Source organism: Crocodylus porosus, unplaced genomic scaffold (genome assembly GCF_001723895.1).
Source record: "Crocodylus porosus isolate Cpor-Errol unplaced genomic scaffold, CroPor_comp1, whole genome shotgun sequence".
Taxonomy (NCBI): Eukaryota; Metazoa; Chordata; order Crocodylia; family Crocodylidae; genus Crocodylus; species Crocodylus porosus.
The window spans coordinates 15857439-15871174 of record NW_017728925.1 but is presented as its reverse complement, the minus strand read 5'-3'; the positions used below and the strand labels follow the sequence as shown (position 1 = coordinate 15871174).

The following is a 13736-nucleotide window of genomic DNA, read 5'->3' as shown; positions in this document are numbered from 1 at the left end:
GGGCAAGAGCGCCGCGCCGCGCCGCCGAGCAGGGCCGGCTTGCTGTGGCGAGCACCGCCGAAGTCGCTCCCTCTCCAGCCCCTGAGCGTGCGGGGACCTGGCCTCCGCGTGTGTACACCGAGGGAGAAGAAAGGAGCAAGCACAGCCAGAAATCCCCGTGCTGGTGCGACATACTGGGATCCAGCGTGGCTTCCCCGGTGGGGGAGAGCACCCGGTAGCACAAGCGCCCCAGCTGAAGCTAGTGCCCGAGGTGCGCCCACAGCCGTCTAGGGGTAGGCAAGGGCCTGAGCCGGAGGTGATGTGTGCGTGCGAAGCAGAGGTAAACTACACAGCTGCTAACACGCCCTGGGCCTGGATCCCAGTCTCCTGAACAAGCCCTTGAACAAGCAAAAGTTCAAATCCACGACATCAACGGGCTCTGCTTTATCCATTTGCTGAGTGTAGGAGGCAGCAGAGCCTTTGTTGGAGGAAGCGGGCTGGTATATGGTCATGGTAGCAGCATGCTCGGTTTTGGGTTGAACTAGGTTATCAGAGGTGAGACTATATTCCTGGCACTTAAAGGGGGCAGGCTTGTTATCGTAGGTGCAGTGAGAGGGACGAGTCAGTGAGAGATGCGCTTTCCCAAAGAGGCGCTGTGGCTAACGACCCCAGCCTCCAGCTTCCCCCAGGGGCCGTAGCCCAGACAGCCACAGGAGGCAATTGCCGCCCAGCCCGGGCCACCGCTGGTGGTGAAAGGGCACATTTCTGCAAAGGAAGCAGAATTGCGTGTTCAACTACAGGGCACTCGAGTCCAATCCTCTTTCCTTTAAACATCCCACTGACAGGACTCCAGGCGTAGTCAGGGTCACCTCCACCACATTAGCACGACCACCGCCGACTGCCGTCAGGGACTTGTGCTGGGACAAACAAAACCAAAGGAGTCGCGCGGGGTCACAGACCAGTGTGCCTTCACAGCAAAGCCAGAGAAAAGTGAAAAGTAAATTGGAAATTAAAATGGTTCAAGTGCTGTCTTTGTGTCATTTCTCTAGAAAAGTCTAACCCCAGGGTGATCCCCCTCTGGTGAGAACTGGATTTTAAAGCACTCTTGCAATATCTGGCTTGTGCTAGAAGCCGGAGCCAAAGGGATGGGTACAAAAAGGCTGCTGCACGTTATTTTTTTCACTCGGACATCTGCAGTTTATTTTTAAATGAGCACATTCGTTTACACTTTAGTACAAAACGGCCACTTTCCCCGCGAGAGAGGAGCTCTCCCATCGAGTGAAAAACTAACTGACACGAGAAAATGTCAAATTATTCAAATAAATAAAACATTTAAATTACTCAACGGTTTTGCTCACCAGTCTCAACAGCTTGGATGCTGCACAATATGCGTGTCGAACCTTTCCTAAAGATGATACTCACGTCCCGTTCCCAACAGGTGCGACATAAAATATACAGTTTGCAATTAAATATTAAACACGAAGGAATCATTTCACTTGGCTTTTTTTTGGCACGTGTGGCTTTTTCTCCTCCAGCCGAGCAAGCCCTCCATTGTTTTCCCTTTCTCCCTGAAGCTTAACATTTGCTCACTGAGAAACTCCAGACGGCTAAAAAAGCTGGAAGTATCGAAGCGACAAAATGCAGCCCAAAGGTTACTCGGTTTGGTATGGTTCAGATTGCACCATTTTCATTAGGAAAACGTGTGTGGTTGAATTTCTTACAAAGCACAATTCTGAGACTGATATTTTCAGGGCATTTCAAAAAAATACTCTCATAATTTGGCTTTCTGTAACAGCGTGGGAAAACTGCATTGCCCAGCTCAGGGACACTTAATAATACTTTCTAGAGACACGGCAGGTCTATAGAATGAGTATGGCAGGATTAACTCCACGGTGCAGGGCTCCACACTGACCATCGTAATACAGACAACACACAACTCGTCACGGTACGATTACAAAATGGCAAATACGCTGAGAATTGCGTAACAATTACATTCAAAATTCAGGGTTGGTTTCCAAGCGAGGTCACTATTACCAAAGCTTTGTACCAATTAAGAAGCAAAACTTAGCTTAATACACCACATGACACAATCCAAATCCCATTTGCATCTATTTTTGGGGAAAAAGGCTGGAAGTTTAGGTCTCTGCTCCATTTCCTGCTTCAAACACTGTAAAGGCACTATGAAAGCCTACAGGACTCCTTCAGCAAATGAAGAACGGTTCCCAAGTACGTCCCAAAATAACCCACTAGTTGTTTTGCAGGCAAAATCATCCCAACAAGCTTTCCAAAGTGGTTTTAATACACATATGAAAATAAGCGGGACGTGCCTAAAATGAACCAGCCCAGTGCTAGATACCCAGCAAAGTTGAAAACAAAGTAATGGTCATTTGATAGGAAAATATGCAAAACATCAACAGCAGGAAGCGGAAAGATGACACAGACTGAAAGCTCTCCGCACAGGTACCTAGCATGTCACCTGGTATTTCGAGATGCAGCACCTCCCTCAGCTCCTTTTGACCTCAAATCCAGCTCCGAAAACTGCTGCTTGTTACGATTACGTTAGCTTACCTGACATTAGATACCCAGTTTGGTTAAAAACAGAGGCCATTTTCCGTTTCCCCAGCTCTGAGCCCCATTATTTGAATCTGGGTAATAACTAAGCACAATGGCATTGATTACAGGCTGCAGGCTTTGATTTTTAACTTGTTTCACCATCCGGCTTGTAAGCCATTTCAATATTTAAAAACCGGTGCAATAAGTATCTTGGTACTTGCTTAAAAATCTCATGAAGGAGGGAAGAAACCGTTCCAACAGGTAGCGTCTCCCCTCTTAAATCAGACGTTTTCATCCAGCCCTTCACACTGACTTGAAGTCACAGTGAGAGTTTCATCTAACGTGTCCTTGGAGACTGTTCCCCCATGTCACCAGGGGCCCTAAAAGGTAGCTTAGGAAAGCTGAAAATGTTTCCTTTACTGCTGTCACGGTCATGCAGATTTTGCTTCAGACCTGCGACAGTGTATGCTGTTAAAAACCTTTTAAATGTAAATGTGTGCGTCATATCAGTATCCGCCCTTGTTTCTCCGTGCAATTATTTGCCCAATTTTCTTATTTGCAATTGAAGCTATGGAGGAGTTGTGTGTCAAACTTCAGCTGGAGACATGTATCAAATTCAGCTATCATTAAAAGCATTTTCTCGCCGAGCACTGCGTCTGTCCTAAGCTTTAGCTCAAGATCATGGCAAGGTTCAAATCCTTCATCCAAGGGCTTGTGAGGGAAGTCAGAGGGCAATGTGACTGGGGTTTGAAGGCCCCATGCAAATCCAGCACTTTACGAATAGGCCCAGCAATGAAAGAGAGAATGAACAAATTACCCGGGTGCTATTTCCTCCCTCTTTTATAGTGCAAGAACAGTGCGTGTACGTGTGCCGGGAGGAAGGGGGGCATTAAAGGAAATCTTAAGTTCACTCCCAGGTGATCAGAAACACCCTTTTATGCACTGTAATTAATCTGCAAAACACACAGCCACAAGATGACATTGAGGCTAGAGTTTTTTGGGTTATATAATTAGACAAGTACGTGGATAATGAGAACATTCCTGGCTACAGTAGAGGGGACCATCAACCTCCTTCTCCTAAGCACAAACTGATGACCAGTAGGTGAGATCAAGAAGAACCTTTTATCCCCCAGGTCTCATCTTTTTATATTTCTTCACATGCTCCCTCACACCTTCCCCTAAAAGACTGAACAAGTGGACCTGAGACCTGATCTGGAAAGTCAGCTGCTATGTTCCCGACTGGTCCCACAGCCCAGCGGGGAACAGCAGCGGTGAGCAGAGCGCACTAGCACAAGCAGAGGAACAGGAGACTATTCTTGAAGTAACGACTATTCTTCTTACGTAAGGAAACTTTACAGGTGGGAGATAATATCCCTCGTCGCACAGGCTCAGGACTGGAAACAAGCACATGAAACACCTACACTGTGGAATCCCGTTACACAAATATTTTAAATTGTGGAGCAACAACGTAAGCAGCTCACTAAAGACGACTGTAATTTCTGGTGCCCGAAAAAGGCTGAAGACTTGTGTTCCCCTTCGCTAGAAATTTCACTTCATCAGAAATCATTAAAAGTGGGCTCCACGAAGAGAATTCAGCAGTGCTGCTTTTCCCCAAACTCTGACAATAATTATTCCTTAATAAATCAGGAAGAAAGGATTAAAGTTATTTACTCTACTGCGTAAGTCCAAGTCTCTTCTCATGAACCCTTGTTGGAGCTGCACTGAAGTCGAAAGGGTTCATTCGAAGGAGCACTGGCAAAAGCAAGATTAAAATCTGGCCTTCTGTATGCTGTTCAGCCCATCTGTGACCTTTATGAGGGTGTTCATACTCTTGGCTGCAATAGGCAGAGGAGGACTTACAGGGACTCAGAGCCACGGCTACAGAGACAGCATCGAGTAAAAATATTTAATAGTTTTTGAACTTTATTCAAAAGACATTCCTGTCCCCTCTGGAAAAAGCAAACTTCTTGCTTCTTCAAATGCCCACCAAGATGGTCTGCTAGACCAGAGGACAGAGATCCCTTCTACTCAGGTTTGGATAAAAGTAAGGAGCCCACTCAGCGCGCCAAAAAACAGCACTGTTTCTTCCCAAAACTTGGAACAGCTGGTTACAAAGGGTGCAGGATGCAAGCAAGTAATGGTATCTTCATGGAAAAGCACGTTTCTCATTTAGGGCATGTTTTATGGCAGCGCTACGTGTCCGGATGTTACACGCAAAGACTGGGATTCCTACAACAAAGACTACCACAATAGAAATCAACTGGGGAGAAGGGTTTTTGAAACAAGTGAAATACTGCATATAAAATCCCTGATCATAAATATTAAAGCTGCATCTGTGCTCATCAGCCACTTACAAAGGAAATTTCACTTCCAATTTTGATTTCTATACAAATGGACGATAATACTTCATTTTCCACCTTCTAGACCGCATCCGGAAAAAAAAGTACATTATCATTAAAAATAAGGACGATGCTACATAAAGTACAACACATAGACTCATGTCTATGTTAGAAAATCCAATCCCTAAGAAAGATACAAACTGTTTGGTCTCTTTACGAATAACTGGTTCAGCTGCATTTTTATTTCTCTCTTTGACAGGTCCATCATTTGCTATTAATCTATCTAAGACCTTCGATTTTGGATCTAGCATGTTTTGTTGCTCCAGGTTATCGTTCTCTTTGTTTCCGCTTGGTTTTCTGGGTGAAGATTTCTCTTTCTTCTTCACATCCCCAAGTTCAGTTTCACTGGAGTCAGTTTGGCCTTCGATGTACTTGTACAAAATGTTCTCGCTGTTATAGTGATGCTTCAAGAACTGTAACACTTGTGCCTCGTTCCAGCTGTGTAATCCTTTAATTTCTTCGTGGCAAGCAGGGCACAGATCTGGAGTGGGCCACTGAACTTTAGGAAACTTTGGATCCTCACTCAGATCACCTATACGAAGAAAGAGAGAGAGAGAGAGAAATCCAGTTGATAAAATTCCCTATCAGTCTAGTCATTGAAACCCATGAGACAACTTTCCATTTAACACAAACACTAGGTCCAGTTCAACAAGAGAACACGCATTAAAGAGCAATAAAGTTGTATTTTTGAATAAATAATTCATTGTCAAGTAAGACGCTGGCTTCCTTCCGGAAATGTCACTTTTCATATTCTAAGTTACTGTTTTATTCTCTTCCGATGAAAGCGTGAAATGACGAGCCTCTCTCTCTTCCTGGAAAAATCTGTAGCATTCAACTGTACTACGAGAGTATTTTGTTTCCCTTTAACAGGTGATAAAAAGAAACAGCCAAATGTGTTTTCAGAGGGTAATTTGAACTAGGCTTCAAAATGGACTGCTCTTTTGCACAGTCCTCCATAATTCTGTAGCCTACTTTTCAGCAAGCTGCTTCAAGGCCATTCAATAACTTGCGGATATATTTTCATGCTTCTATAGATACTGGGGACCATTCTGTCTTTATCCAGCTTTTGCCTAGCATCTTCTGTTATTACAGGACGCCATCGGCAGTGCTGTAAAGGCTTTAAGACACATTTTTCAGTTTGCCTTTTAGCATTTATACGCATATTATTTTCTCTGGGACTGAACTCCATTTTAAATGTTTCAGTTGCTTGTAGATGGAGTTATTTTTCTGGCTTGATGGGAGGGAGCTGATAGTTCATGTTGTAGCCTGCTCTCAAATAAGCTTTGTATCTTTAACTGAGATAATTTCATCTTTATCTGGTTTAAAAAAAAAGTCAACGTGGGTGTCGTGTTTGTATCTGGTTTGGATTAATATATTAATTGTGCACAGATTTTGCAGAAAAATGCCCCATCTTTTCAGTGCCGCACACTAATGTTTAAGAAGCAAACTTTTTCCTATTCTGCAAACTCTTTTGGCCAAAAACAACAAATAAAAATATTTCCCTATTTTATTTCCATTTGTATGTAAAGTAGCAAATGTATTTCCCTTTCATGTTTTCACACAAGGCATTTAGCAGCAAGAATCAGTCATCAATTCCTTTAAGAGGAAAAAGTATTATTAATATCAAGTCTAACAACCTACTGAAACCTTAAACTAGTCCACTCTCTCCATCTACACTCTCTCAATAAAGCTGGTCACAGTGGGTAAACTTTTAAGCTACCATGGCTTAGGATGCAACTGAATAACAGAAAAAAACAAATTTGCAAAATGATTTCATGGTGAATGATAGGTAGTGGTGCTGGGGTATTTTTGGTAACCGGTAAGCCTAAAATGTCTCGTATTTACTGCAAGTTCCATTCACATGACCATAAATAAGGATGATCTGTTTGAGAAAGACACACCAAGTAATGCAAAAAATAGTTAATCACAGTCCAAAGCAGAAACCAAAGTTTGGCAAATGTACCCCAAATAATCTGGCGTTATTAATCATCCCCATACAAGCTGAAGTTTTTTTTAAAGCGATTTAACACAGTCTTGCATTACTGAAAGCTCTGAGTAAATTCTCCAATCAGAAAAGTAATTTATTTTTCCTCCTACAGTACATACTACATAACTTAAACTGGAAAAAAAAAAAACCCAGATTCTATCAGGCAACGGTATACACGTTAGCAGAAGTTTTTATTGACTCTCCCATCATATGCTTCTCATATTGGGCGGCAAAAGATAAAACATCTGCAGTCACAACAATATTTAAAGCTTCAGGTGTTTTGAGAATGTGGCTTAACCACAATGCAAACACAATGGTGCATATTTAAATTGTAACTAATGCTACATTACACTGATCCATAACAGCTGGCAGTTATTAGGTACAAACAGAAACCAATTTTCTTCAGTGCTTTAGTTATTTGATATCTGTATAACACAATGGATTTAAATATAACCTAATATTTTAGCGGAGTTTTCAGTCTATCTCTAACCAAAAAAAAGCCCTCTGTGGGCCACACCATATTTGAAGATTGATTTTCTTTTATTTAATATACTGATATATACAAAGTTTATACCATTCTACACCAAATAACAATCTCTTGTTCTCCAATGGTTTTTGTAATTCCCAGTAGAACCAGGGGAAAGAGGTTTTAATGTCTGCATAAACCATCGTGGAGAGACACATAATTATTCTTATTTACAGAAAAGCTGCTGAACTGCATTACTAGGTTTCAAATTGACCTCGTAGAGGCTCATTTAATCATTTAGCAGGTCAAAACAGCAGAAAAATGGGTGCTCTAAGACAACGGTGGAGTCTTTTCTACACATCCTTGTGAGATGAACTACCACTACCCAGAATAGGGTATACGTTAAATATAACTTTCTTGGCCATGTTACCTTGTTGGAATTGGGCAACTCACAATTGCTTACACTTGTTCAGCAAGCTAAATAAATATTAATATGCAGCATGTTAAATTCTGGTCTTGAATATGAATGCAAATCTGAAGTTACTTCACTGTACAGGAGATACAGGTATAAGTCAGAGTAGATTAAGTTACTCTGGGTTTCTGCTGTTCCGGAAGAGAATATGGACATATTACCAAACCGTACTATTATCATGACTACTGGTCCAGAGTTAACTTCGGTAGGTTCTCCTGACACAGGTCTCCATACCTGCAAGCCTGTTGTTCACCACATTGTGCTTCTCCCACAGCCAAAGAACTGCCTTGTCTAGTGTTTTCACAGAGTCCATGGACTCCTTAGCCATTTCTTCAAAATGCTGGGCGCAAGCCTTACACCCGAAGAAGTGCTGAATATACCTCCGCATCATCTGCAAGACCACTTGGGGATTGTCTTCAAAACCTGGCAAGAAGGAAATTAGATCCTCATTAGCAGCATCTAGACAAATGCTTCTGACATTTATTTCCTGTGCATAAGCCAAAGTACTAACAAAACAGCATGAATCATGGGGGAAAAAAATGGAAAGGAAACATTGCCTCCTGCTGGTTCTAAGCTAAATTACAGCAGCGTTTTCAATTTAGAGAATTTTCTTCATTTGGGTGGTTTTCTGTGGATCCATAAACCACTTCAGATTGCCCAGCAACCTTATCTCCGTGAATCGTGATGGAGACAAGCAGTACGAAACAAAAGCGAGAGAGTGAGTGGCCCAATAAGGGCAGTAAGAGTAAAGGATTACAACATTAAAATAAAAATGTTTAAGAAGTTTTGTGCAGGAATGGGGCACTCCCCCCCAACGATTAAAAGAAGCAGCACTGTAAAGTTATAGTAGTGTCACTTAGTAATTGTGATGAAGGAGGATGGGACTTATTTTTGGTCAAATCAGCTGGTTCAGAAGGGGGATGTTATGTTATGAAAGACGACTCTGAACGATCCCCTAAGAGGTTCAGAAAGCTACAGTTCCAAGCTGATTATTATGTCCTGTGATGATATTAAAACAAAATAAAAATCATTAAGTCTCTACAACAGTTTTACTTGCATAATCTCACTGCCTAAGGATATTTGGTACCCATACAATTAAAACCAGCTTGTGAGCCAGTATAAAGTAAGCACAAGTATGTAAAATACATTTATTGTAAAAAGTTGTGCTGACCATTAGCTTGAATAACATATTATATTCAAACCTAAGACATCAATGTTCTAGGGCACCAGGTTCTGCATGTCAAAGGACGGTTTTCAAATACACAGGAATAGGCAGCTACATTGAACACAAACTGTAAAACATTTCTCTTAGCAAACAAAGAAGATTTGACATGGTTTAAGCATGTGAAAACAAATGCAGTGTCTTTTACAGTGCAAGGAATTTTTTCCAGAAGTAGAGCTTGCTTTGATGTTTTGCTCAATTCCTAAACCAACACATGTAATATATACTGAATATTCTATCTGCGCTCAAATACTAACATGATGGATAAGCTTAAAGCGCACAAGCACCCAAAGCTCTCTGACACAGGACTCCAATTTCTCTTTCAACTTTTGTTAGTAATCTCCTTAGGTCTGAGAAATAAAGAACCACTACAATCTGACTACACTTATACATGCACACAAATACGCACTATACACTAGTTAGTATAGCAGCTCTGCTACAGTAGCATTTATACTTATAAAAATAAAAGAGGGATACTTGAAATTATTTTCATTTGAAACCATTACTATATGGTCATAATATTTGCACTGTGGTGTTGAGGACTTACAGATGCATTATTTTATCACGTATGAGACTTCTGCAATTGAGAAACCTTATCCTGCAGTTGCTCTGCAAAGTCCCTACTATTACAATAGCCCCATTCCTGTTTGTGAGCTCAATTCAGAAAACCTCCCAGCAATAAATCTTTGAGAAGTTCAGAGTATTATAGAAATGTCTGACTAGTACTTATTTTTTCAGAATATACTGCACTATATAAACTATTTATAATAATTTATGTTAAATACCTGTCAAATGAAATAATACATGCATATATTTTGTGATGGAGCATCCATGACTTACTATTAACAACTGCTTTTACTGGCATGGAAAGGAGATGAAACTTTACTGGGACTGGGTTTAATGAAGCTTTACAATACCAGACCATAGCATTTAACTGAATATGTTTTTCTAATGGTGGCATTAAACTACTTTATTTCCAATATTATTTAACAATAATGCATGTAAATGTATTTGTATTTTAGAACAGTTCAATAGTGCACCTATGACTTCCCTATACTTCCTATCAGAAAAGTGTTCTGTTAACACAAGCTGTTCAAAACTGTGTTAGCTAGCAAAATATTTACTGTTTATGTCCACAAGTGTCTTCATAAAACAAATTTAGATATCAAAACAGCAGAATGAGGCTCTGGAACATAAAAAGAAATTATTTAAAACCAAAGAGAAGTAATACATGACGAGCCATCTACTCAGACATCCAATATCTGTGATTGAACAGACATGAATAAATAAAAAAGATGAGATTAAAGCAGATTAAAATGTCAGTATTAAAAGAAATGCTGAAAAATAATTTTAGAAACCCAAGATGAATTTCAGGCAAAATGCAACTATTACTGAGCAACTGTTATTTTAAAGATTAAAATATCCATTTTTTTTAAACAAACAAGGTTAGCCTGCTGATAAGCTCAGCCTCTCTGTGCAGAAGCAGAAAAATCACACAGTGATATAACAATATGCATTTACTCTTAAGATCCCATATTCAAAAACAAGTGCTACACTGTCCAGGTTTTGAAGGTTTCTTTTAAATGGATGCATTTACAGAACAAGCAATTTTTGGATACCATTCTCAATATCAAATTAAGAACACAGGACCCACACCAGTACACCGTAGCAAAAGTAACCCTGAAGCTTAAAGGCTACACAGGTCAAGGTTACAATACATTTGCCAATATATACACCAGAAATGTATATTAAGAAAGCTAGAGTGGGTTCATCTTTCCTGTCACGTTGTGCAAGCAACAGGAACAACCAAGAAAAATATTGTTGCTTTAAAAAAAAGACAATTGCAAAATAGCTCATTTTGTTTGTTTTTCTTTTATCAGCCCCAGGATGGATCTCCTATTAACATCTGCCATGTATCACTGTGTAATCCTCCTTTTCTCTTTCGGCCCCAACTACAGCAATTCTGGGTAACCCTAATCTTTAAAGTGGACAAGAATCATAAAACCCTACCTGTGGGGGGAAGGATTATGGAGCGCAGCATGCTTTTTAGTAGATAGGATTTAAACAAGCAATAAGGAGAGGAAAACCTCCCAAGACATAATCCGACTGTCTCAGACTGACCCAATTCTTTTGGCGCAAGAAGTGATCATCAAATATCTGCCCTGATTTAAATTGGTAGTTAAGTGTGGTAAAGATTTTTCAGGTTCTAAAGTGTCATTTAATTTCTGCCTCATCTGATGACACATTTGAACCATGGGAGCAATTTAAGATGCAGTTTTGTATGGAGAATTAAAACAAAAATATGGAGAATAATGAAAAAAGGAGTCTCACTGACTAATTACAAGATTTTTGTGGCAGACAGAGCGAGTGAGTGAAGAACACCAGGGAGGTATAATTTATACAGTCTGTCAATGCAGAGCCATAATGCATTGCCTAACAGGAAAGTATGCACATCACCAGATCTAATGTGGCACTAACAAAGGAGATTCAATCTGGCTTCCTGAAATGAGAGAGGCACACAAGGCAGAGGGATACTGAATGACCTAGTCTACCCAGTTTGTAGGTGGAGTCAATTTAAGAGAGTTTGTTAACGTGAACTGAGCCTTCAAAGATACTGCACCAATATTAATATCTAAAATTGAGACAAGCTTTACCTTGCATTTTATGAACAGCAGCTGGAAAGTGTTATTGTGGCTTTGATGTACCAATCTGGACACACAATTACCCTACAAAAGTTTTTTGCATTCAAGGCCGGGGCAACTACATTTTCCAATTTGTTCTATGCAAGTCTCGCTCCAACCAGTTTATCTCCAAAAGTTACAATTCTCTAAATTCTTAAATGACCAAACAGCTCCTTCCTGATGGATGGAAATCATTGGGATTTGCAGCATAAAAAGCACTTTGGGCCATAATTAAGGAAAGCAAATTGCCTTAATTGAATTGTATGGGGATAGTATTATCAGTTTATTTTTGCCCTGTTCCCAAACGGACCGTTTTAAAGGTATGTCATAATTTATCAATTTGTTATAAGCCTGTGGAATTCTTGTATTCAAAGGCACTCTCAGAACATTTTGCTGGGTTCTTTTCCCCGCTAGAGCTAAAACCAAGAAAAGATGAAGTACTGTTGCATCCAGTACAAAATGATTTGGAAACATGCTTTGCATCATTACTTGTTTTCCAAACATGATGGAAAGAATATGCGCATCTAATAATTGCTATTTGCTTATTCGTTATGAATCTATACCAAAATATTCATAACCCTGTATCATAAAATACTGAGAATGTAAAGGATGAACCACCATTCTTTGTTTTGTGTGCAACTAAGCCAGAAAGATGGTTTGAGAACAACCAAGGGACACACATAAAAATGGAACTGTAATAATTACCTTAATTTTTAGTATTTATAAAATGAGAACTGATTTTATTCTGTAGCCAGTTTAGGTGTACTGCCAATTCATTTTTTTAAAAGAATAAATAAGGTGAGATGGAACCTTGAACAATAAGCAGAAGTGTTTCTCTACCCCGAGGAAGGGCAGTTCAGAGTTTCAGCGAGGCTCCCTCATTTTTTGTGTTATACTACTCCCATCTTCAAGGTCAGGCAACTTAACCACTCTTTTAGGTAAGGAGGGACTGACGTCATTTCTTTTGGAGCCCGTCGCCACAAAGGTCAAAGCAATGAAGACATGTCCTAACCTCTGCTGGTCCACAACTAAAAAAAAATTAAGCCTTGAGACTCCTCCAAGAAACAAGTGTCTCTCGTTCGTTTACCTGCATGTCTAGATGTGACCGGAATCGAATCCAGTCCACCTTGTACTAGCCCATATAGAGCTGGCTAGGATGGCCTTTGCTCCCTTGGTTCTTGTGCAGAGCGGCTGCTTACCTGTGTTGATTAAAGCTTTTGGTCGAATGGCAGCTTGAACGGTCAAGGTATGGAACAGCTTCCAGAGGGAGCAAGTATAACCTCTTAGCTCTGGTCTGCTGCCCTGACAGCCAACCCACTGGACGTGGTTAGTGAGAAATATTCCAGATATCTGAAAAGAATGCACACTTTAAAATGAGCCCAATTCTGGGAACGACGTTCCTCGATATTGATTCTTTAAAATGACATTTCACAGCCAACCATTACAAGTGTGTTAGAGGCTAGCTAGTGCAGCGGGGGCCAACCTTTGCTGACAGGCAGGCCACAAATTAAGCCTGTGCCCACCCCGAATGCCCTTCCGATGCCCTTCCTCTGCTTTCTGCTCCTTGCCTGATGCGCAGAGGCTTCCTGTGCCACATGTGCTGAGGTTGCCCACCCCCACCCTAGTACATGACATGTGTGTTTGGCACACGTTCCTCTTGTTGCGTTTACCTGCTGATTGCAATGGTAAGTGGTGGTAGGTGGCACAAACTTACAGAGCCAAACAAATACAAGGCCATCTGTACAACGCTCACACTTCAAGCTGGGGCTGCACTGCCTCTAGCTGATTATTACTGCATTATTGTCTTCATTACAGGTTTAGTATTTTCCCCATCTTACTTTCCCAAAGGAAAAAAGGGGTTAGGGGTCTAGTGAAACACTGTTCAGACCACGAGGGCCAAATCTGCAAGGTGTTGCAGGCTTTAAATATTCACTGAAATGAAAGGGTATTGAGTGCTTTGCATACATTCAGCAACCT

At 40.7% G+C, this 13736-nt stretch overlaps 2 protein-coding genes across 3 annotated transcripts in view; both read right to left on the bottom strand.

Moving 5' to 3' along the window:
- LHX3 (LIM homeobox 3) overlaps positions 1-2587 on the bottom strand; it is a 25308-nt gene extending 22721 nt beyond the window's left edge. The window contains exon 1 of the mRNA XM_019541123.1: positions 2548-2587. Within this exon, the coding sequence (XP_019396668.1) occupies positions 2548-2587 (40 nt within the window). The remainder of the gene's footprint in view (positions 1-2547) is intronic.
- QSOX2 (quiescin sulfhydryl oxidase 2) overlaps positions 1154-13736 on the bottom strand; it is a 37317-nt gene continuing 24734 nt past the window's right edge. For both annotated transcript variants that reach the window (XM_019540938.1, XM_019540939.1), the window contains exons 10-12: positions 12959-13109; positions 8091-8279; positions 1154-5463 (exon numbers count right to left, since the gene is read on the bottom strand). In XM_019540938.1, the coding sequence (XP_019396483.1) occupies positions 4916-5463; positions 8091-8279; positions 12959-13109 (888 nt within the window). In that variant the 3' untranslated portion in view covers positions 1154-4915. The remainder of the gene's footprint in view (positions 5464-8090; positions 8280-12958; positions 13110-13736) is intronic.